Source organism: Molothrus ater, chromosome 9 (genome assembly GCF_012460135.2).
Source record: "Molothrus ater isolate BHLD 08-10-18 breed brown headed cowbird chromosome 9, BPBGC_Mater_1.1, whole genome shotgun sequence".
NCBI lineage: Eukaryota > Metazoa > Chordata > Aves > Passeriformes > Icteridae > Molothrus > Molothrus ater.
In genome coordinates, this window is record NC_050486.2 from 29413063 (window position 1) to 29434274 (window position 21212).

Below are 21212 nucleotides of genomic sequence, written 5' to 3' on the forward strand. Positions count from 1 at the left end.
GCAGCTATTTACAAGTCTTGGGCTGCTGCTTAACATCTTCCCAGTTTTGAGTCATTTTGACATGAGTTTGAGAGCAAACCAGAAAACTGAAACCCAGAGTTCTCCCAGTAGAATGAAGGCTCTGGTCAATTCTGCTCCTTTGAAATGCTCAATTTTAGGTTCTTTTAAAAGGAAAAGGAGCAACAAGATGCAGCAAGGTGAAAAGAGTTCACTAGTCAAAATGTTCTCAATCTGAAAAAACCCATTGAAATCAGTTAAGTTTTACATCCTAGAGGCTGCAATGAGGAGTAAGTGTAGGGAAAAGGAATCCAGTGCCACTGAGAAGCCCATCTGCTTTGTATTTTAAGGGTTGGGTAGCATGACTTTCTTTTTTTCTGCCATGCACATTGTCAGGAGAATAACCTTAGTCAAGTTACATTGGCTAAATGAATAATCTCTTGAACATGTGGAACTTATTTTCTTGGGGTATTTCCCCCTCTCACCCTTTTTCCCTTCCTCTTCTCTGCTCCCTTGAAAAAGAAGACAAAAAAAAAACCCAAAAACCTGCTGGTTCCTGATTGCATTTTTTGGCACTCACTCAGTTTTCCAGAGTTTTCTTTCCTTGCAAATGCCCAGAGTTTTCCAAGGAAACAAATCCATCAGAATTGTGCTCTCCTTTGCTCCTTTTCAGTGTTGTGCCTACTCCCCATCTCCCCTCTGAGGCCTGAAATGATCCCATGGGATTTTACCCCCACAGCTGATACAGAAATGTTGACTGTATATATTTATATATAAATACATAGATGAGATGCTTTTGGCCATCCAGATTAAGATCAAACCTGAATCCCAGTTCTCCTGTGTTGCCCAGAGTACATTCCAGTGCTGCAGAAATGTGATGAGCTCCTGGTGGAAGGTGGTGGGACCTTGAGCCTTATAGGGATAAGACTCAAAATTTGGGATAAGTCCCAAATAGGGACTTGGTGAGCAATCTTCATGACATGAAAAAATGGGAAGGGAGATGATGTTTTCCCACTTAAAACTTCAAGTACTGGGGAATGTGTGCACCCAGAGGGTGTGTTATGAGCCTGCAATGTTCATTGGTTCTAACTCACATAATTCTCTTTATTAATTAGTGTTCCACCCTCGGCTGGTTATTGATTTCTCAGTTCTCATGCTAATTAATCCACATTTTTCGGTATTTTTAGTATATTTTTATTATATTTTTCCCAGACAGGGAGTTTACAGCACGTGCTGATTGTCTTTCTTCGACTCTTCTTTACCTTCTGCTTTCTGCAGCATTTCCTTGGAGGGATGTAAAATTGCATTTTAGGTGCCCAGTTCTCAGCCTCATTGAAGCTCATCAGGGTTAGTTCAGCAAAACTTCAAATTTCAGCAATTTTCCAATCCAACTCCAACGATATGAGTTTGAGAAAAAGGTAGCTACATGCTGGCTAAAGTGGAATTCACACTGCTCATGATTAATTAACACAATTGATTGGAAAAGTGAATTAGAGACATTAATTAGAAAAATGAATTAGGAAAGTTCTAATTTCCAAGAGCCTGTGAAGGCAGGGGCTGAGCTGAGCTCAGCATCACTTTTCTCTCTGATTCAGGTGTCTGTGGCTGCTCCACAAATCATGTAATGAGAAAGAGCATTAATTAGTTAAAACCCTTCTGAAATTAGTGAAAACATGGGGTTTCTTTGAAACCCACAGGAGGAGAAGGGCATTTGTGGGGCGGTGTTGGGCTATTCCTTTCAGATCTGTGGTTGCTGCCCTCGGTGCTCCCATCCCTCTGGATGTGCCTTTCCCTGTGTTTTCCTCCAGTTCCCTTCAGCTTCTTCCATGTCTCACTGGAAATTCCTGGAGGAAAGCACAGAGCCTGTCCCTGATCTCTTGGGAAGTCTCTAGTTAATGTTCCTTGGTTTTAGAAAATGGTAACAAAACAGAACACGAGATGGCTTCAGACACTGCAAAAATAAACTGCACAGGTTTCCCTGAAAAGAACCTCCCTGGGCGAGCTCCACCAGGAAAAGGATTTGTTGGATATTTGTTGGCTCACCACTTTTTAAAACATTAACCTTTCATGTAGGAACCAGACCCTGCTTAGGGGCTGCTTGAAGTTTACAAAGGATCACAGTCCTGCTGAGCTGATTCTGCCTGTGTTTTACACACCTACATTTTATTATTCTGTGTAACTAATTTAATATTATTGATTTTTGTCATTGAGTCCTTACCCAACTATGACAGCTAACAGCAATCCATGCCCCAAACCTGCAGAAAGGTGGGTGCTTTGGGTTTTTGGGGGTTTTTTTTTTTGGTTTTTGTTTTGTTTTTTAAATGGCTTGTATGGATGGTGAAGTGGCCTCAATGTATTTACAGCTCAGTGGCTATTTTCCTAATCCTGTGTTTGTTTTCCCTCATTCTCTTTGTCTCAAAAAATGTTATTTTTGTTGTCAGGGAGATGGGTTCGTGTCTTGTCTGGCAAGTGAAGTGATGTGCAAATGGTTGAGTGCTCTGCAGAGCAGTTGGTGCCTGTGTTTGGTCGGGGGCCTTGGAGCTTTGGGGGTGGTGGATTTTTCTGTTTGTTCTGATGCTGTGCTGACAGTCAGGCTGGGGCTTTTGGAAGTGTTTTTCTCACTGCAGTGCATTTTCATCCTGAGGGAATGAGCCAGTTAACATTTTACTTTTTATGCAGCTCTTGGTTTAGAGTCTTCTCCCAGATTTAAAACTGAGTTGCCTTCAGTTTCAGATAAATAAAAGCCTCTCAAGTAAGGAGTTTTTGGGACACCACAGAGGTAAACTCGAGCTTATCTCTGGCTTGGTGGGAAACCTGAGCTGTGGTTTGGGTGCTGGCCCCATCCATCACTGTCAGACCCCACCTGTGCCAGGCATTAGAGCTGGTGGCCCAAATCTTCCCTGTCCCAGCCCCCTGCTCCTGAATTCCTCATTCCTTCCTGATTTCTCTCTCTTATCAAATGCTTGTCCTGCTGTCCAAAGTTAAAACCAGGCAGCTGGAATCATCAAAGGATATATGGAGGTACCACAGAAGAATTCCCTAGGAAGCTGCAGGTACTTTGACCCAGCCAGGGATTTCAAGAGCTTGGGAAAGCAAGAGTGGGATACTTTGGGAATTTGTCTTTGGAAAACAAACCTCAGCTTCCTCAGGGCCCCATCCAGGACTCCTGCAGGCTCACAGGGCCACATCTCCCGGTTTTCCTGAGGAGCTGTCATGGATCCCTGGTGTGATCCCTGCACATACCAGGATTTTCTCAGTCTGGGCTTGTGTTTGTGTGGCCAGGCAGGAGGGCTGGGGAGGGTTAGGAGCAGGAGTGATGTGCCCAGGATTTGGGTGTTGCCAGAGGCCCTGGGGATGGTTCAGGGCTTTGTGCTCAGCCCCTGGCAGCAGCACTGAGCCTAAACCTGAGCAGAAAGCTGCAGCTACAGCCAGGCAGGTGCTCTGGCTCTCCAGTGTCTGAATAATCCCAACAGAACCTTTAGGAAGATTATAATAAGTTTTGAAATGGTACAATTAGAGAATAACCAGGGTTGGAAGAGACCTTTAACATCATCAAGTCCAGCTGTTTCCCCATCCCTGCTGGAACATTAAACCACATCTCCCAGATCCCCATCAGGGATGGGGACTCCAGCAGCACTCTGAGCAACCTATCCCAATGCCTGACCCCAAAAACAATGGAAAAACTTGTCTAGTATCCAGCTTTAATCTCCTGTCTCAGTTTAAGGCTGTTTCCACTTGTCCTCTTGCTGTTGTGGAAGGTGTCAGGATAAATCAAACTCTCCAACACTGTTTTCTTAGTATTGGAAGGTAGACATTGCTTCAGTCACAGTGCTGGGATAATTCCACCAGGATGTAAAAATAAAGGGGTTCTCCCCAGTTAATTAGTGCATACAAAGGCAAATGAAGGAAAATAAGGTGGCATTTGAGGGCTTGAGGATGTGTGTGCTGGGATTTTGGGAGTGATGGTGGGGATGGAGATATTCCATGGCTGGGGGAGGAGCAGCTCAAGGGAGAAGGCTGAACCAGGGCAAGGGATGGATCCTGATCCAGAGGAAAGGCCGGATGCTGAGCTGGGGAAGGGTTGGTGCTGAACCAGGGGAAGGGCTGGATGCTGATCCAGAGGAAGGGCTGGGTGCTGAGCTGGGGAAGGGCTGGGTGCTGATCCAGAGCAAAGGCTGGATGCTGATCCAGATGCTGATCCAGAGGAAGGGCTGGGTGCTGATCCAGATGCTGATCCAGAGGAAGGGCTGGGTGCTGATCCAGATGCTGATCCAGAGGAAGGGCTGGGTGCTGATCCAGATGCTGATCCAGAGGAAGGGCTGGGTGCTGATCCAGATGCTGATCCAGCACAGCCTTCCCATGTTGGGAGGGCGAGTGGTGATGGGTTCTGGCGAGTAACGCCGGGCCAGCATCTCATTAAACACGTGTGGGATTGTTCTGTGAGGGAGCTGAGCCTGCTGCCATCTGCTCCACAGAGCCAATTCTACAAGAGGGCTGGGGAGAATGAAGTACAGATGCTAATGGGCTGTGTAAACTGCAGGGCAAGTTCTCCTAAATATTTAGACTGTTTTCTTGAGGTTGTGTGTGGGGCTGACTTTCTCTCTGCTCTGTGAAGTTCCCTCCACTTCATTTGAGGTTGCCACTTAGCTCTGATTTTCTGGTTAAAGTTAGGGCACTTTTAAGTCAGTGAAATTAGCTTAAAGATGTTTTTTTCCCCCCCTAGAGTGGAATTGTGCCCAGGAATTCTTGAATAGGGAGAAGATATCCTGAGTAGGGACTGGACCCAGGCAGGGGCTGAGCAGTTCATGTGTAGCCTCGGGGTTGGATTCTCAATCCTTCCTCGATTTTTACTGTTGGTTTACTCATTATGTGTGTTTAGTTTGACTGAGGAATTCCTGCTCCCCCCTCTCAGCCATGCACAGTGCTTTTAATTAAAACAACAGAATACACCAGACCATTTTAAAGAAATGAACTAATTCAAAATCAAGCAAAATAGGTTAAAAACCAAGCCAAATAAATTCCTGCTGGCATTGTGACTCTTACATAACCATGGGCGATGTTCCCTGGCATTATTTTGCAAGTTCATAAATGAGCTACATGTGAAAAGGGTGGAAGAAGGGTCAGCTTTGTGTTAGGGACAGAAAGCTCCATTCTCAGGGGCTGACAGTTGATTTCCTCCTCGTTCCTTTTGATGTCTGCGCACTAAACGCTGCGTGGACAGAAAAATTCAATTCATTTAAAACATTTTGCATCAAAATGACATGCTTTAATGTATTTCCTTCTGATGTTTAAGTTATCTTTTCATCTCACGAGGGAGGGAAGAAAAAAGCCAACATGTTTGTAGTTAAAGTACCCAAGCAGAGCTTTAAACAAAGGTCTCGATGAAGTCTCAATGTACAGGCAGCTTTTAAGAGTAGAAACCTTTTTTTTTTCCACCCCCTCCCCTGCCCTCCCTTCTTGGCTCTCTGAGCCTTGTAAGCCAAGGAGATTTATTGCTGCCCTTCCAAATGCTTCTTCAGAATGAAGAGTTCGCATTTTTGAAATTCCTCAAGTCCTCAGGAGGGAGAGGGATAAGGGGAAGTGATGATGGGGAGCACACCAAAGGATTTTCCAGGCTGGTTTTGCTGCCTGTAACTGCTGGGAGGGAATCAGCTGAACCTGCATCAAAAGAACTCTTGGAGCTGTGGACTCCAAGAGTTGTCAGGGAGATGAATTTGGATGAAACTGAAACTTTTTAGTAATTGCAGTTGTTGTTGCTGATAATGCAACCCAGGGTGTTTAGGAATCCCTGTCCTTGGCCAGGTGTAGCCACGTGTGTGACTCAGCACTGACAGAATTGGGATCCATCCCCTCTGTGAACCCCCAGCTCTCCTGGAGCAATGTCTTTACAGCCTAAATGACCTCCATTTATTGCTATTACAGCTATTGATACCACTGATTGCTGTTAGGAGAGCAAAGGAATATTTTAGGGGTATTGTACAATTGTACATTTTCCAGTGGGGATGGCCCCACTGTCCCCAAGGGCAAAGCTGCCCTTGGCAGTGAGAAATCTTGAAAGAGAAGCTCAGGTGATCAGACAAACCTTTGAATAATGCTGCTGGTGTAAGCCCAAATGTTTCCAGTCCTGTTTTTCAGTCTGGAAGCAGAATATAACACAAGGTGTTGAGTGTTTTTTCCTCTGGGTCTGTAAGCAGGGATGTCACCTGTCCCCCTGGGAACTGAGCTTCCCACAGCAGGACACAGCTCTCACTTCTGTCTTCTGATAAATCTCTTGTTTTTTGCTATTAATGAGGTTGATCTGGTTGTGTTCAATTTGGGTCTCACTTGTCTCTTTTCCACATATTGAATTTGTCTAAATTCGGCTCCCAGCCTCTCATGTTTTAGTTGGAAACAAGCATTTTTAAAAGTAGTAATATTGGGTTGAATGTTTAGCAAAAGAAGGGTCATAGTTTGCACGTGGAGTCATTTTTAGCACCTTAGGTCAGTTTGGTAAATACACAGATGTGTGGAAAAAACCCTGTTATGTCTTTGCCTTCCAAAGTCAGCCTCTGCATGCAGATCCCTCATGGAGACATAATTCCCTGGCACTGGGAGAGACCCCAGGCCCTTCTCCGACCCCATTTCCTCACCCATCCACCCCTTGGAGCTGCTTTCCTGGGACATTTATGGCAGAAAAGCCTCTCACACTTCCTTTCTGGTTTTTCTTGCAGAGGATATTCAACTCCTTCGTGTACACGGAGAAAATATCAAATGGAGAAAGTGAAGTTCAGCAGGTGAGTCCAAAACCCCTTCACCTCCACTGGCAGAGTCAGCTCAGGGAATTCTTTCTGTCTGCATTTGTGGCCCCTTCCCAAGCTCAGATCACAGCCAGGAACAGGATGGGAATGGGGATAGGGTGCATGTGCTGATGAAGCTTTTGAGAACTTTGCAGAGCTTTTCCATTGCTTGGTGTGGGGCTGTCCCTTGGAAACAGAAGGGCCCTCATGAAGAAGCTCCCATTAATTGTCAGCCTTTCATGTTGGAAGTGTCTCTTTTTGAATTTCAAATTCAAAGTAAACCCAAAAAATTCAAATTATGATGTGGAAATATGGGACAGCTACAGCCTGGTGCATCATAGGTGGGGTTGAGGGGTGCTTGTAATTTTGTGGGGTTTTACAGGAGCACATTTCAACATTTAACTCTTCAGTTTAACATTGAGATCCTACACGGGCAGTTTGCATTTTAATACATGTGTATATTTTTAAAATTAATTTTGGATCAGTTTTCGAACAGATCGAGTCGGTCATGTTTTATTATTTCAGAAATTAAAGTCCCAGTTATGTTTGTGGTAAAGGTGATGGGTTTTGGTCAAAGAAATGGAACAATGAACAGGAGTAACCTGACCTTCCTAGACCCCTATCAAACCAGTTTTAATGTTCAGGAAAAGCAAAAGCTCCTCGGAGTGGGGCTTTCCCTGGGGAAGAGGGAGCTGCAGCTCAGCCCTGCAGGCAGCCCCGTTGTGGCTCCCAGAGCAGGTAGGTGCATGGCGTGTTCATGTGGGCTCACACTGCTCCGGGAATACAGGAATGATTCACACTCCAAGTTGTGCTTCCTGGAAATGGTGACATTTCCAGCCTTTCATTTTTGTACTGAAGAAAAAGTCAGAGCAGAGCTGGTTCAGATGGGATTGTAAGGAACTTTTAGGTTGGAAAAGACTTCTGAGACTATTGAGTCCGGCACTGCCAAAGCCACCTCGTGTCCCCATTTGCCACCTCCACAGGGATTTTAAACCCCTCCAGGGATGGGCATTCCTGGGCAGCTGTGCCAGGGCTGGAGAATCCTTTCTGTGAAGAAATATTCCCAAATATCCAATCTAAACCTGCCCTGGCCCAGCCTGGGGCCGTTCCCTCTGCTCCTGTCCCTGTTCCCTGGAGCAGAGCCCGACCCCCCCGGCTGTGCCCTCCTGGCAGGAGCTGTGCAGAGCCACAAGGGCCCCTGAGCCTCCTTTGCTCCAGGCTGAGCCCCTGCCCAGCTCCCTCAGGGATTCTGCAGCCCCTGCCCAGCTCCCTCAGGGATTCTGCAGCCCCTGCCCGGCTCCCTCAGGGATTCTGCAGCCCCTGCCCAGCTCCCTCAGGGATTCTGCAGCCCCTGCCCAGCTCCCTCAGGGATTCTGCAGCCCCTGCCCAGCTCCCTCAGGGATTCTGCAGCCCCTGCCCAGCTCCCTCAGGGATTCTGCAGCCCCTGCCCAGCTCCTCAGGGATTCTCCAGCCCCTTCCCAGCTCCCTCAGCCTCTCCTGGAGCCCCAGACCCTTCCCCAGCTTTTTGGAGGTTTTGGCATGCCCAGGTGGGTGCTTGCAAGCAGAGGGGCCACGGGAATGGAATTGTCACCTGGGTTTAAAAATTGAAATCCCAAACCATCCCAGCATCCCTCAGGATGGGCTCTGTGGCTCTGTGCTGTGTAGGGCAGCATTTCCAGGAGTGTTTCTGGGTGGTCTGTGCACCACAGAAGGGCCATGTGGGCTGGATCAGATGTATCAGATGGCTTTTGAAAGGCAAAACTGCTTTTGGGAAACCAAGAAACTGGATCAAAACTTCTTTGAAGTCCTGACTACGGATCCTCCACTGAGGAAAAGACAGTCCTTGTTTCCCAGAGCAGATGTCTGTGTTCATCCCAAGTGGATTTAAAGAGCTGTCCAAACACTGGAGGTGGGGTGATGGATCTGGAGCTGTCAGGGCAGAAAACGGGGCTCTGCTAAAGTGTAATTGCTGTGCTTAAAAGCTCTACAGTGAAGTGGATGGAAGAATAATTGAGCACTTCTGGTTCATTAATAACCAGATCTTTTAGCCCTAACGAATCCCCAGCAACAGAACCTGAATTTTATAAGAGTAGGACATTGAATGGGATCATCTTGAGCAAAGGCAAACAAATGTAAGCAGATGAAATCCCCTGCCAGAGAAATCTCATTTCTGCTTTGCTCATTCATTAACAGTTTCGTAGCAACTGCTATCCAAAGGCAATTAATGACAGTTTTATGTCAGCTGGGATTTCTTTTTTTTGGCAGAGCTCTGAATTGTTGTGGGGGTGGTGGGTTTTTTGCACCAAACCATGTAAATAATGACTCTCAGTTTATTGAAAAAGTGAAAGATTCCAGCTGTTGGCCTTCAGGCCTAACTGTTCAATACCTTTGGCTTTCTTTGTGCCACACAAGGAGCAGTTTTACCTCTCAGCATTGAACTGGTTACACTTTTAAGGTCTGCAGTTACACAATTACTGTTGTACCTGACAGGTAAAACCTTTTCTGCTTTGAACAGGTCATTAAAAATGGGATGGCAATGGCCAAAACTGACTTGGATTCCTTCCCTGGGAGTTATTTCAGTATCAGAGAACTCTCATCATATGATAAGAGAATGCAGTGCTGTGAGTTAGTGATGCAAATAAAGTGGGACAGGAGGAGTTTTATGAGGGGAGAATCTACATTAGCTGATTTCAGGGAAGTCAGTGTGTGTTCAGTGTCCTGCCAGACATCTGCTTTCCGTGATGTGGAGAGCGGGGATCTGGGCTCCACACAGGAGACGGGGTGAAATGCTCTCAGGCAGGAGTACATTGACCAACTTTGAGGAGAAAAGGCTTGAAAAGCTCAGACCATGCTGCCATTGGGTTGGATTTTTAGTTTGGTTGGTTTTGGACTGGGCAAAGAAGCCTTTGGGGAGGAAATAGATCTGAAATGTGCTGAAAAAATTACATTTAGCTGTTGAGCACAGCACGTTCCCTGGCTGTGAGAAGTGGTGTGTTCACACACATTAATGAATTGTGAGCCTCACAATAAAAGGCAATTATTGTGTGTTTAATGTACTTCCAGAATGATTCAGGAATTGTGACCTCTCTCTAGGTTTTGCTGTGCATCCTGTTTAACATCTTCCTTGGAATAAGTCTTGGAAAGCTTTGCCAAAGGTACTGGCCAGTAGAAAACCTCAAATGAGTGCTGGTTTCCGTGACAAAATGCACATTGGAAAGCGGTTTCCTGCATCCTGGTTGCAATAATGAAATATATTTTCAGTGTCATCCAGAGGAGCAAGAATGGGGACTTTCCACAAGGGAGAATGGACTTACATGGAAGGAGGGGAGGTTTAGATGGGATTTTAGGGAGAAATTCTTCTGTGTGAGGGTGGGGAGGCCACAGAAGCTGTGGATCCCTGGGTCCCTGGCTGTGTCCCAGGCCAGGTTGGAGCAGGCTGGGACAGTGGAAGGTGTCCCTGCCCATGCTGGGGTGGAGCAGGGTGATCCTTAAGGTCCCTCCCAACCCAAACCATTCCAGGATTCCATGAAGGGTTAGAATCCTTTAAAACAGAGCTGTGGGATGAAGCTGGAGGTGATTCTGTGACCCTGCCCTGAGCCATGTCCCTGCTCACCTCTGGCTCTTCAGGGCTGGTACAAAACCAGTGGTTTCTTCAAGAGCCACGTAGATGAAAAATACATAACATCAAAAGTTTCCTAGATTAGGAACCTGTGGATGCACAGTTGTGATACAGCAGCAGGATGAATGCCTGGTAGGTGTTGGAGAGAGGTGCTTTTTCCCAGATTTTTCTGGTTTACAGAGGAAATTTAAACCTCAAAATTCTAACTCAGCTCTTCCATGTGTAAGCAATGCTTTCCAGGGAGCTTGACAGTGTTAAATCCCTGTCTGTGAGTCCATCCTGGCATCCCTGCCTGTCAATCCCACTGATGCATATTTTATATACAGGCTTGGAAACATGAAAAATACCTTGGCTTTCAAGCTGCAGCCAGAAATAAAACCTCACCTTGGAGCTCTGCTTTCCCTCAGAGCTCCCTGCAAAGGGAAGACTTCAGAGCTGTGGAGCTTTGAGGGGGAAGAAGCTTTAAGAAAAAGCTCGAGGGAACGATGCAAATGAGGGAAATGTCTCTGGGAAAATTAGAGGAGCTCAGTGATGTTGTGATGAAAGGTTGTCAGTGGAGATGGTGACAATTGAAGTGCATTACCCAGGGGTGCTGCAATAATAGAAACAGGTGTTACAGTCCAACCTGTCTGCAGACCCAAGGGCTTTGGCTGCGTGTCAGCTGCCAGAGGAAATCCAGGGAAAACAGGGCTAATGGCTGCATTGTTCACAGAGAGCACTCTCTGCTCATTGTTTTGTTTATTAAAATCAAGGAGAAAGCACAGAAATCTGAAAAATGCCCACAGAGGCTTCCCCTTGCTGCTGTTTTTCAGATGAGGCAAAGAGCACTTTGTGTTGGATAATGATATTTTGTGTCAATCTCGAGGCATCCAGATTTATTTCAGTCTCCATTACAATGGGTGAATTGGAGGATTTCTGTGGGAGCAGGAAATGTCTGTCACACTTGGTACCCACCCAGGTGTGGGACACCCCTGCCCCTTTCCTGTGTCTGATTGAGGGCACAGTTTTCCATTTTGCCTTAAAAATACTTGAGCAGTTATGTAAGCATGGTTTCATAGTTCAGTCTTCTGTCCTTTCATTATTTGTTATCTCTCTTTCTCTACTTTGGAGGTTTTGTGGGTCTGGCATCCATCAGCATCCAGCAGCTCTCCAGCTCCAGGCAGGTTAAAAAAAGCAGGGTATGTGCTGGATAAAAACTTCAGGTTTTTATTTAGAAAGAGGAGAAGGTGATTTAAGCCTGCAGCTTTGACTGTGACAGGCTCCAGCAGCCGAGAGCATCACTCTGCAAAGGAAATAAAGTTTGGGAGGGAGTGAAGCCCAGCTATGGAAGAAAGGTTTGTTTTGTTAGGCTTCATCTGGGTGATACTTCTCAATTTGATTAATTAGAACCATTTGTTTCTAGCGTTTCATTGGTGTTTTACCCTCAGTTTCTTATCACAGTTTAATCATTTGAAGAAATTTTCAACGGAAAATTATTTTTGGATGGTCTTGCCCTCGGTGACTTTGAGTTTGCTGGTTTTGAAGTGGCCTGGATCGTTGGGAGCATTGTCTTGGTATCAGAGGGCAATATTTTTAGAGTTCTTTAGATTAGACAAAGTCAGATGTGGTCAGGGAATGGTGTCTGGAGCTCTGGGAGGTTTCAGATCCCTCGCTGCTGACACGCACTTGACTCCCGCCCCGACCGAGGCGCTGGATCCCCTTCCAGAGAAATAACGGAGTGACTTTGAGCCATTCAGAGCTTTGTTCACGGGAGACGCAGTTTGGGAACAAAGCATTTGCTTTTTGTCAGCTTCTGAAGTACAGGATCTTCTGAAAAACAGATTTGTCAGATCTTTAGACTCGGCACAGCAGGGTGAAATTCAAAGGCTGGGGGGCGCTTTTATCGTTCAACCTAGAAGGTGAAAACTCATCAACACCGAACCCTCAGCTTGAACAGCATTCATTTATCAGAGAGCAGCTCTGATTCCAAACCAGAGGCCTTTTGTTCTGGGGCCCTGTGATGGTTTTACGACTGCTAATGATGCTCAGCAAACTTCAGCTCTCTCCCCTCTTCCTGATTTCAGGTAGGGAAACCAAGAGGGAAATCTCAGATTCGAGTACCTGGTTTGCCTTGGCATTTCATTTGCCCACCCTGAGAGGAGAACTTTGTACACACCAAATCTAAATGCTTTGATTTAGGAAACTTGGCTTGTATTTGTGTGAGAACAAAACCAATTTGTGCTGTATGACTGCTGCACCATGCCCCCATCCATGATGGAGTGAGTATGAAATCCTGGAATTCCTCATGCTGTCATTTAATCTGTAAAGAAAATGAGAATTTCTTTGCAAAATAGCCTGAGTTTTCTGCTACTTGGGATAAAAACAGAGAAGGCAAAACTCCAAAGGTGCCTCTTACCTTGTCCTCATCTTCTACATTTCTCCCACACCTGTGTTTAATGGTGGGTTTTAAACAATTCCAGGAGAATCCACTTCTGAAGAGCACATTTGAGGGGTACAGCCAGACACAAAGAAAGTTTACTGGAAACCAGAGAAAGATCTCCCCAACAGCTTTTTATCCTAACAACTGGGAACAATTTAACAGTGCTGGATGTCTAACATGGAGGAGCCCATTAGCAGTCCTCTGGTGCCTTGGCAATAAATCATTGCACAGAACTAATTAGGTGTAATTCTGCAAGTCATTTGAGCAGGGTCCTATTAAACCTGTGCTCCTTGGGACCTGTCACGGTCTCCAGCGTTCCCTGGAGCGGGCAGGCAGAGCAGGGCTGTTATCAGGGAGGCCTCCTGCCTCCCAGAACCAAGTAAATCATGACAAAAGGGCCTGTTGGTGAGAGTTGGGAGAGACATTTGTTAGTGCAGGGATCTGGAGAATCCAGGGCTGTTTGCCAGCACACAAGAGCAGCAGCAGCACTGTTCAATCATTCCTGCAGGGCTTGGGGTGTGCAGGAGAGAGGAGTGCTGTGGATTGAGGAGGTGATTTAGCTCTGGAGAAGTTTGCAGAAATGCAAAACAGTATTTCTGATTATCCAACACCTCTGTCTGTTGCTTAAGAGGTGGTTCTTCCATTTGGGATTGGCTGATTATTAAATATGTAATTGGTTGGTGTGAAAGGGATGCAGAATATGCAGAGCAAAAAGAAAAAAAAAAATCCTGATCCGTTTCATCAATTCCTGCCTTTGATGAAAGACCAGGAGTGAAAATCTCAGTAAATGTTCCCTGTGAAACCTGATGCCTCCTGCTAACTGTGTTCACTGTCACGTTTGCTCCAGGAGCAGCCACAGATTTTCCTTTCCCCTTTTCCCTGGCAGTCGTTAGTCAGGCTCTTTGGGAAGTGCCTAATGAAGGGACACAAACGAGCTCCTCTGTGACAGCACAGTCACTCCAGCAGCCTGGGATGTGTCCCAGCTGGCTCAGCCCTTCCCAGTGCCTGGAACCTGCCTGGCATGGAGAGGGCAGAGATGCCACAGGCACCACCAGCCCTCAGATCACACCAGATTGGAAGTCTTTGCCAGCAAAAAAATCATTAATTTTACTTTTATTTTAATTTTTTCAAAAGGATTTAAGAAGAAGGGCTGAAGTACCCAATTTGCTATTTCCAAAGTGAATCACTCTATTTTTTAATGGTCTGAGAATTGCATAGGAGGGGCCGCAACCTGTTAGTTTTCAGTTTCTGAAAGGAGCAAAATTGGCTCTTACAAATCACAGCGTCACCTCTAAACCTTGTCCTGATTTATAAGGAGTCCCTCTGACAACAGAAGGCTTCGGGAGGAATTTCACTGGTGCAAGACTTTTGTCATTATTTTCGTGCTGCTGTGGTATAACATCAGTTGGAGACGTTTCAGTTTGTGGTTGAAGCTGTGGATTGTGAGTAGGCACAGTGAGCTCTGGATCGATGAGGAAACCACCCAGGCGTTGCTCAGCCTCCCAGGAAAGCAGCAGGGATTGCAGCTGAAAAGCAAAAGCTGGGGCGCTTATTTGGCCCAAATCTCCATGAAAGAGGTGGTGGAACACTTCTGCACAGATCCAGCTGATGGAGAGGCTGCTGAGGAGCTCATGGCAATGTTTGGGGTTATTTGGGTTCCTTGGATCCTGAGGTTGCTCCCATCAGTGGGAGATTTGCTGTTGGCTCTTTGCTCCTGGAGCAGGAGGAGTTCTGTACAGCGAAGGCATCTCTAGTACCATTATTTGGGCTTTCCTGAAGTGTCCATGTACAGAACTTCAATAAATTCACTTGTGGCTTGGTTTATTCTCCATCACATCCCTGTCAGGCCTTGGAGCAAGCACCTCAGTGTCACATCCAGCTGTCAGTTCTTAGTGAAAGGGAGGTTTGTGTAATGGAAATCACACTTTTCACACATGCAGGACTCTGCTGAGGCACCCACTGCTGGATGGTAAATGTATTTTATTTTCTTATATGGTCTCCTTGCTGCAGCCAATATTAATTACTCGACTTCTTGCTTAAGCCACAAAAATAAAAACACAATGAGCAAATCAGAAAACAATTGTCTTTAACACAGGTTCTAATTGCTTGTTAAGGAATGGGGTACTACAGAGAAACTGGGTTGATTTTAAACTTCCTTATATATTTTTTTTTTCCAGTTGGCAAAAAAAATCCGCGAGAAGTTCAACCGCTACCTGGACGTTGTGAATCGGAACAAGCAGGTGGTGGAAGCCTCATACACTGCCCACCTCACCTCACCCCTGACTGCCATCCAGGACTGCTGCACCATCCCCCCTTCCATGATGGAGTGAGTATGAAAGTCTGGAATTCCACGTGCTGTCTTTTAATCTGGAAAATGAAAGTTTCTTTGCAAAGTAGCCCGAGTGCCGGGAAGAATGAAAGTTTGACAAGAAAGTCTCACAGATAATGTGTGCTTGGCAGAAAGGTTTTTGAATGTAGAATGTGAAGAAGGAATAGAGATGGAAGCAAGTTTTGATATAGGAGAAAAGAATTGCTGAGCCAGCCTCACTGGCTAACCAAGGAGGCAAAGGGGGTGTTAGTGAGAAGGGGTTTGTATGGCTTAGAGCAAAGGATAAACCCACCCCAAACAAGAAGATGTTTGCCTGTGCTATCGTTCTGCTCAGTAAAAACAAGCCTGTGCTGATGTTGCAAGTAGAAAAAAGGTCTCAGAATTTTCCACTGCAAGAAAACTGAAAAACAACTCCCAGCTTAAACTGTGATGTACTGACTGTTAGTGATTGGAGAACAGTGACATGAATATGGGAATTACAGGAGTTATGATAGGCTGTAGGTAATAGTTAAAGTATAGATTGGTTCTACTGTAGGAAGATGCTCAGCAAAGAAAAGTATGGAATGCATTGTAACCAAAAGAAAAGTATAGAATGCAATGTAACCAAAAGAAAAGTATAGAATGCACTGTAACCAAAAGAAAAGTATAGAATGCACTGTAACCAAAAGAAAAGTATAGAATGCAATGTAACCAAAAGAAAAGTCCATAAGGCATTGTAACCAAAAGAAAAGTATAGAATGCATTGTAACCAAAAGAAAAGTATAGAATGCATTGTAACCAAAAGAAAAGTCTATAAGGCATTGTAGCCAAAAGAAAAGTCTATAATGCATTGTAACCAAAAGAAAAGTATAGAATGCAATGTAACCAAAAGAAAAGTATAGAATGCATTGTAACCAAAAGAAAAGTCTATAATCCATTGTAACCAAAACCAAAGGGTCTGGAGCTGACAGCTGTGGGCACAGCTCTGTCACCCACCACCCTGGCCTGCTGTGACACCTTGGATACAATAAACTGCATTTTGGATACAATAAACTGCATTTTGGGTACAATAAACTGCATTTTGGAGAGCCCCTGGAGTCCCACATCCCTCATTCAGGCTCTTACTCCTGAGTTTTCTGCTACTTTGGGTAACAACAGAGAAGGCAAAACTCCAAAGGTGCCTCTCATCTTGTCCTCATCTTCTTCTACATTTCTGCCACACCAGTGTTTGATGGTGGGCTTTAAACAAGAGCTGGGAATCAGCTGGAAGCAACAAAAGGAAGAAAGTTCGTTCATGGTGTTCTGTACAAAAAGAGTCTGTCTAGATCCAAGACGCTGTTCTTGCACTGCTTGCCCTGAATAACTCTCCTCAAGCTGGTCATGGGAGCTTTTCCTGTCCTTTGAAGTAGCCAAAATCACGAGTTGGTCAGTCCATCACATGCTAACAGCACTGTGCTCCGCTTTAATCAGGCTGACATGCTGCTGTTTGGTAGCAGAGCTTTCATGAAATCGAGTCCATGGCTTGGAAACTGCATTTGTTCGTGTTCAGTTTGGTTTGGTTTCAAGTACAGGAGTTTTGAGTAGGCTAAATCCAGGCACTTGGTTGTCTTTAATAATTTCTGTTGTGCTGCATATTTGCAGAAATTTCTTTGGGTTTTCTAGCTGTAGAAATGTGTGATAGAAGCCCTGATTTTTCCAATTAAAGAGGAGTAATTTTCTTGAAATCCTGAACATTTTAAACATTTACCTCCATGTGGGCTTGAAAATAACAAGGGTAACTTTCCATTTATGCAAACCTTGATTACAGACTGATTTTCATGGTTTATATCTCAGTCTGATTTAAGCACATTTGAGAGGGAGGAAGGCAATTTGGGTCATCAGGTGACTCCAAGGGCACAGGTTTGGAGTCTCTGTGCAGTTCCTGCTGGACAAGGCGCCTGTGGAAAATGCTGCCACAGCCAGGCCGTTGGCAGTGTGGACAAAAGGGTCAGGAATTCTTTGAGGGTGAAAACCTTTCTGCCCTCTGATCACAAAATCCATGCAGGAATCACCAGGCAGCAGGAACACCTTCCAAGCAAGGGCTGAAGGGAAGGAGAAATGGGATTTATCACCCCCTTGTCAGTGTGGCCTCATTTTTCATTAAAAAGAGAAGTCTGCTTTTAGTCTGGAACTTTAGTGAATTCCTTTTCACTTTGTCCTCCAAAATTACATAGCTTGGAAGTCCTCCAGAAATTTCTTTACCTGTGGTGAACTTGCATAAGAATCCTGCCCATAAGAGGTTTAAAACACAAACAGCTGGCAAAGCAGAGGGGTGAATTTATTGTTTGCACAGCTCCTCATTCATGCTCTACAATGGGATTCTCCTCATTTAGTTGCTTGGATAATAATTAAATAATCCCCAGAAGAGTTTATCAGCTGCAGGATGTTCTGGACCTTGGCAAGGCCTGGTTGAGGCTTATCTGACCACTGGGCCCAGTGCTGTCTATAGGAAATCATCTGCAAGACAAAAAAATAGAATGTAAAAATGTATTTTCTGTTTGAAACTTCCAAGTTTTAGCTCCAATGAACAATGCTTTGCTCATTGCCTGATTTTGTCTAAATGCTTCTGCCATCATTTCAGTTTTTCTCCCCTTTCTGCCTCTCCCATCTGCTGCTCTTCCTTTCATTTTCCTTCCCTGTGGCATCACCGTTCTGGGAGATTCCCCATTTTGGTTAAATATCAGGGAAGAAGCTGATTCCCCTAGATATTGTGATCATATTTTGAATTCTTGCATGTTTAATTTGGGGACTAGCTGGGTCTGCACTTGCAGGAAGTTAAATTGGATGTGTTACTGCTGATAACAGCTTATGCTTGGTGTTTGAAATGTTTAATGTTGGTGTTAAAGCAACAACAATTAAATTTTTTTGGTTAAAGTATTTATTAACTGCTGCTGCAGAAGAGGTCACATGGAAAAAGACCCCAGATTCGTCTGTGATTTTTTTTTTTTCCCATGAGATCCTTTGCCTCAGATTGTGCCTTGGCCTTGTCTGAGTCCTCAGGGCTGTGGTTTTCGTTCTGGAGGGTTGTGAAATGTTTGTGTTACAGCTCCTGAACTCTGTGTGTCTTCTTCTGGCTGTTTCCTCATGTGGCCTCTTCATTGAGCAAACATTTGGGGCAAGAGCAGTGGCAGAAGTGCATTATCTACATGGTATTTTTGGGGTATTTTTAGGTGGGTTTGAAGATTTCCCCCGGAGTGTTTAAGGCTGTTTGTCACATGGTGTTCAGCCTCTTATTGTCCAACTTATTGACAATGGGAATGCTGCAAGTTTGGATTGGTCTGGGGAAAATTCACTTGGGAAGGATGAACTACTCTGTAGGGAAAGGATTTTTAAATTTATTTTTTTTAATAGATCGCTGGCTTCAGTTTGTTCTTACCATTAAGAAAATGATCCATCAGTTTGCTTGTGTTTCTTCTGAAAATCCAAGCATTGGTTTTTCATGTTGCTTGGAATAAACTGTGAGATTTCCACACCTGGTGGCTATAAATAAATGATAGAAAACAGGACCTAACAAAGCACAATCTGGGTTAGAAAACAAACCTGGCATTTAAATTGGTTGTTTAATGAGTAGTGAGGTATGACAGGGAAAGCAATATTTATTTTATTGCCATTACATGGTGTTGGCTCTTGCAGTGAAGAGCCCAAATAAGTGAGTTTCCGTGCCATTCCAGTCTGGATTGAAATTCCCAGCCTGACTGTGCTTTTGGTTGCTGTTTGTACCCCAAATATTCTGGTTTCACTGGTGTGAGACCAGCAGTTGTGTGTTTGTGCCTCCTCCAAGGCAGGGTTGTGCAATGGAACTGCCTTGGTCTGGAAAGTGGTGAAAAGAAATAAATTGGAATTTGCAAACCCAACTGGATGAGGCAGCACAGTTGGTGGCTATCGAGTGGTTTTGGCAAGGCCTTAATTCAACAAACATTTCCTGATAAAATTACACTCAGCTGCTCTACCAAAGCCTCTAAATGTGCTTGGGCACAGGGAAATAATCCCACACCTAAATCTGTGTGCAGGCACTGCCAAGGAGGGGTGAGCAGGGCAGGACTTGGTTCCCCTGTCGGAATCCAAAATGCAGGGAACTCTCAGAGCTTTGGGCCTGTAAAGCAAAGCTTGGAATTAAACCCAGGGTTTGATCTGAGACCTTGGGAAAGGCTCCCAAACTGAGGTGCCAGAAGCGAGAATGTGGATTTCTAGTTTAAAGCAGAGACATGTTAAGCTAAATAAAAAAAAAAAAAAAGTTTAGAGTTTTAGAGTTTAAGGTACAGAAAAAATCAGAGTAGTTACAAAGGAAACAAAGAGTTTAGAATGTAGCACTGTGGGTGCTAAAAGAGCTTACACTGTAGCATGAGTCCATCAAACCAAATATGTAAGGATTGGGTCAAAAGCATAAATAAATATCCTTGTTGGCAGTGTTCTATTGGTTAATAAACCCTTAAAAGGATTGTGACTGGAGGCCTTGTGACCCTCTGAGCCGTGCAGTGAAGATGTGAGCCCCAGCTCACCCTTCCTGCCTGTGCAGAAGATAAGAAAGATAAATCCCATCACCTGAAGGAGCTCAGAGGTGCCATCTCTAATTCATTCAAAACCCCCACATTCCCCTTTGGTTTTTGCTGATCCTTTCTCCCAAGGCAGATTGTCTCCGTTGGCATTTTCAGCTCTGCCTAACCAGGCTCTGGGAATGGCTCAGGGGCAGGCAGGGAGCAGAGGTTCCCAAGCTCTCCCCACGTGGTTGCTGTGGAAATTGGTGCCTGCCCGAGCAGCCAGGCTGTGTTTGCGTCCCTGGGGTCAGACCTGGGCACCAGGACCATTTCCCAGGCTCTGGGGGAGAAGAGGCTGCTCAAGCAGACAGAGTTAATCTGGATAAAGTGTTCCAGGCTCTCAGTGAACTGATGGCAGATAAGGAAAATGGATGTCAAGTGAGGTGCATCTCCTAATCCTGGAGGAAATCCCTGCTGGAAAAACGAGCCTTTGTGTCCCTCACCAGCACAGGCTGCTCCACAAGCCATGAGGAGTGGATTTAATGCTGTCTCCAGACATTCCCTATCACAATGGAACTGGGGGGTGATTTACCGGACAATGTTTTAATTAAAGTGTCTTTCTCCTGAAGAGGATAAAAGCCTTTGTGTACAAGTCGGAGTCTCCTGGTTTTCGTTCCTGAAAGGCCTCAGCAGGTATTGAGGGAATCTTGGGTCTGGAATGCACTGATGGAGCAGCAGGAAGGGAGGGAAAGGATAAACAGAATTTATTTATCAAAAGTCCAGAGTACCTGCAGTGGGAACTTCTGGGGTGTGTCTAAATAGGGATTTAAGAATTGAGTTTTGGGAAGCAGGTCTGGAAGCTTTAGGGGGTTCTACCTCTGCAGGTCTGCATGGTCTGGCTTGGGAGTGATGATGGAATAATTTCATTTGTAGAGATGTTGCTGGCCTGGATGGCAACAGGCAGATAAAGAGGTGGTTTATATTGAATATTTGCAGATGAAAGGAAATCAAACTCTTTCCACTCCAAGAATAAGTTGGATATGTGGGTAATGTTTGAGTATTTGTCTTCTACCCATTACACAAAATGTCATTTTCTGGAGAAGTTGTGATTGATGCTTTCTTGTGGGAGGCTTCCAGAAGTGGCTTTCTACAGTTGCAGTTTGCCAGGGAAGTTGGTTGTGTTAGGGCCCATAGAGCACCTGCCAGTGGTTTCTAACACAGCAGTGGCTGCAGTAGCATCACCTTCCAGAAAATAAAAAAGATTATATTCAGGTGCATTTGTGAGGAAATGCAGCTCTTCCTGCAGCTTTTCCAACAAAAACCAGGTCATGCTTTTAAAGGGACACAAAAAGTCTTCCCTGAACTAATCTTGATCCAGTTTTAAGACCCATCACTCTGATGTGCCCCAGCTTGTCGTGCCCTTGGCTCTGGGAGAGAAGGGAGCTGCATTTTCCATGGGATGTGAGCAGTGGCAGCTCCAGGAAGCTGCCCCAGTGTCCCTCATTGCCCTCCTTGTTGGCCATGGCTCCTGCGTGCTGCTGGAACCATCCCCTGCTGCCCTGGGGGCCACAGCTGGCTT

The 21212-nt window shown here is 45.2% G+C and overlaps 1 protein-coding gene across 1 annotated transcript in view; it reads left to right on the top strand.

Moving 5' to 3' along the window:
* The window catches only part of CACHD1 (cache domain containing 1), a 92228-nt gene that overhangs the window by 23656 nt on the left and 47360 nt on the right, over positions 1 to 21212 (top strand). The window contains 2 exon segments of the mRNA XM_036387673.2: positions 6708 to 6770; positions 14989 to 15137. Of these exon segments, the coding sequence (XP_036243566.1) occupies positions 6708 to 6770; positions 14989 to 15137 (212 nt within the window).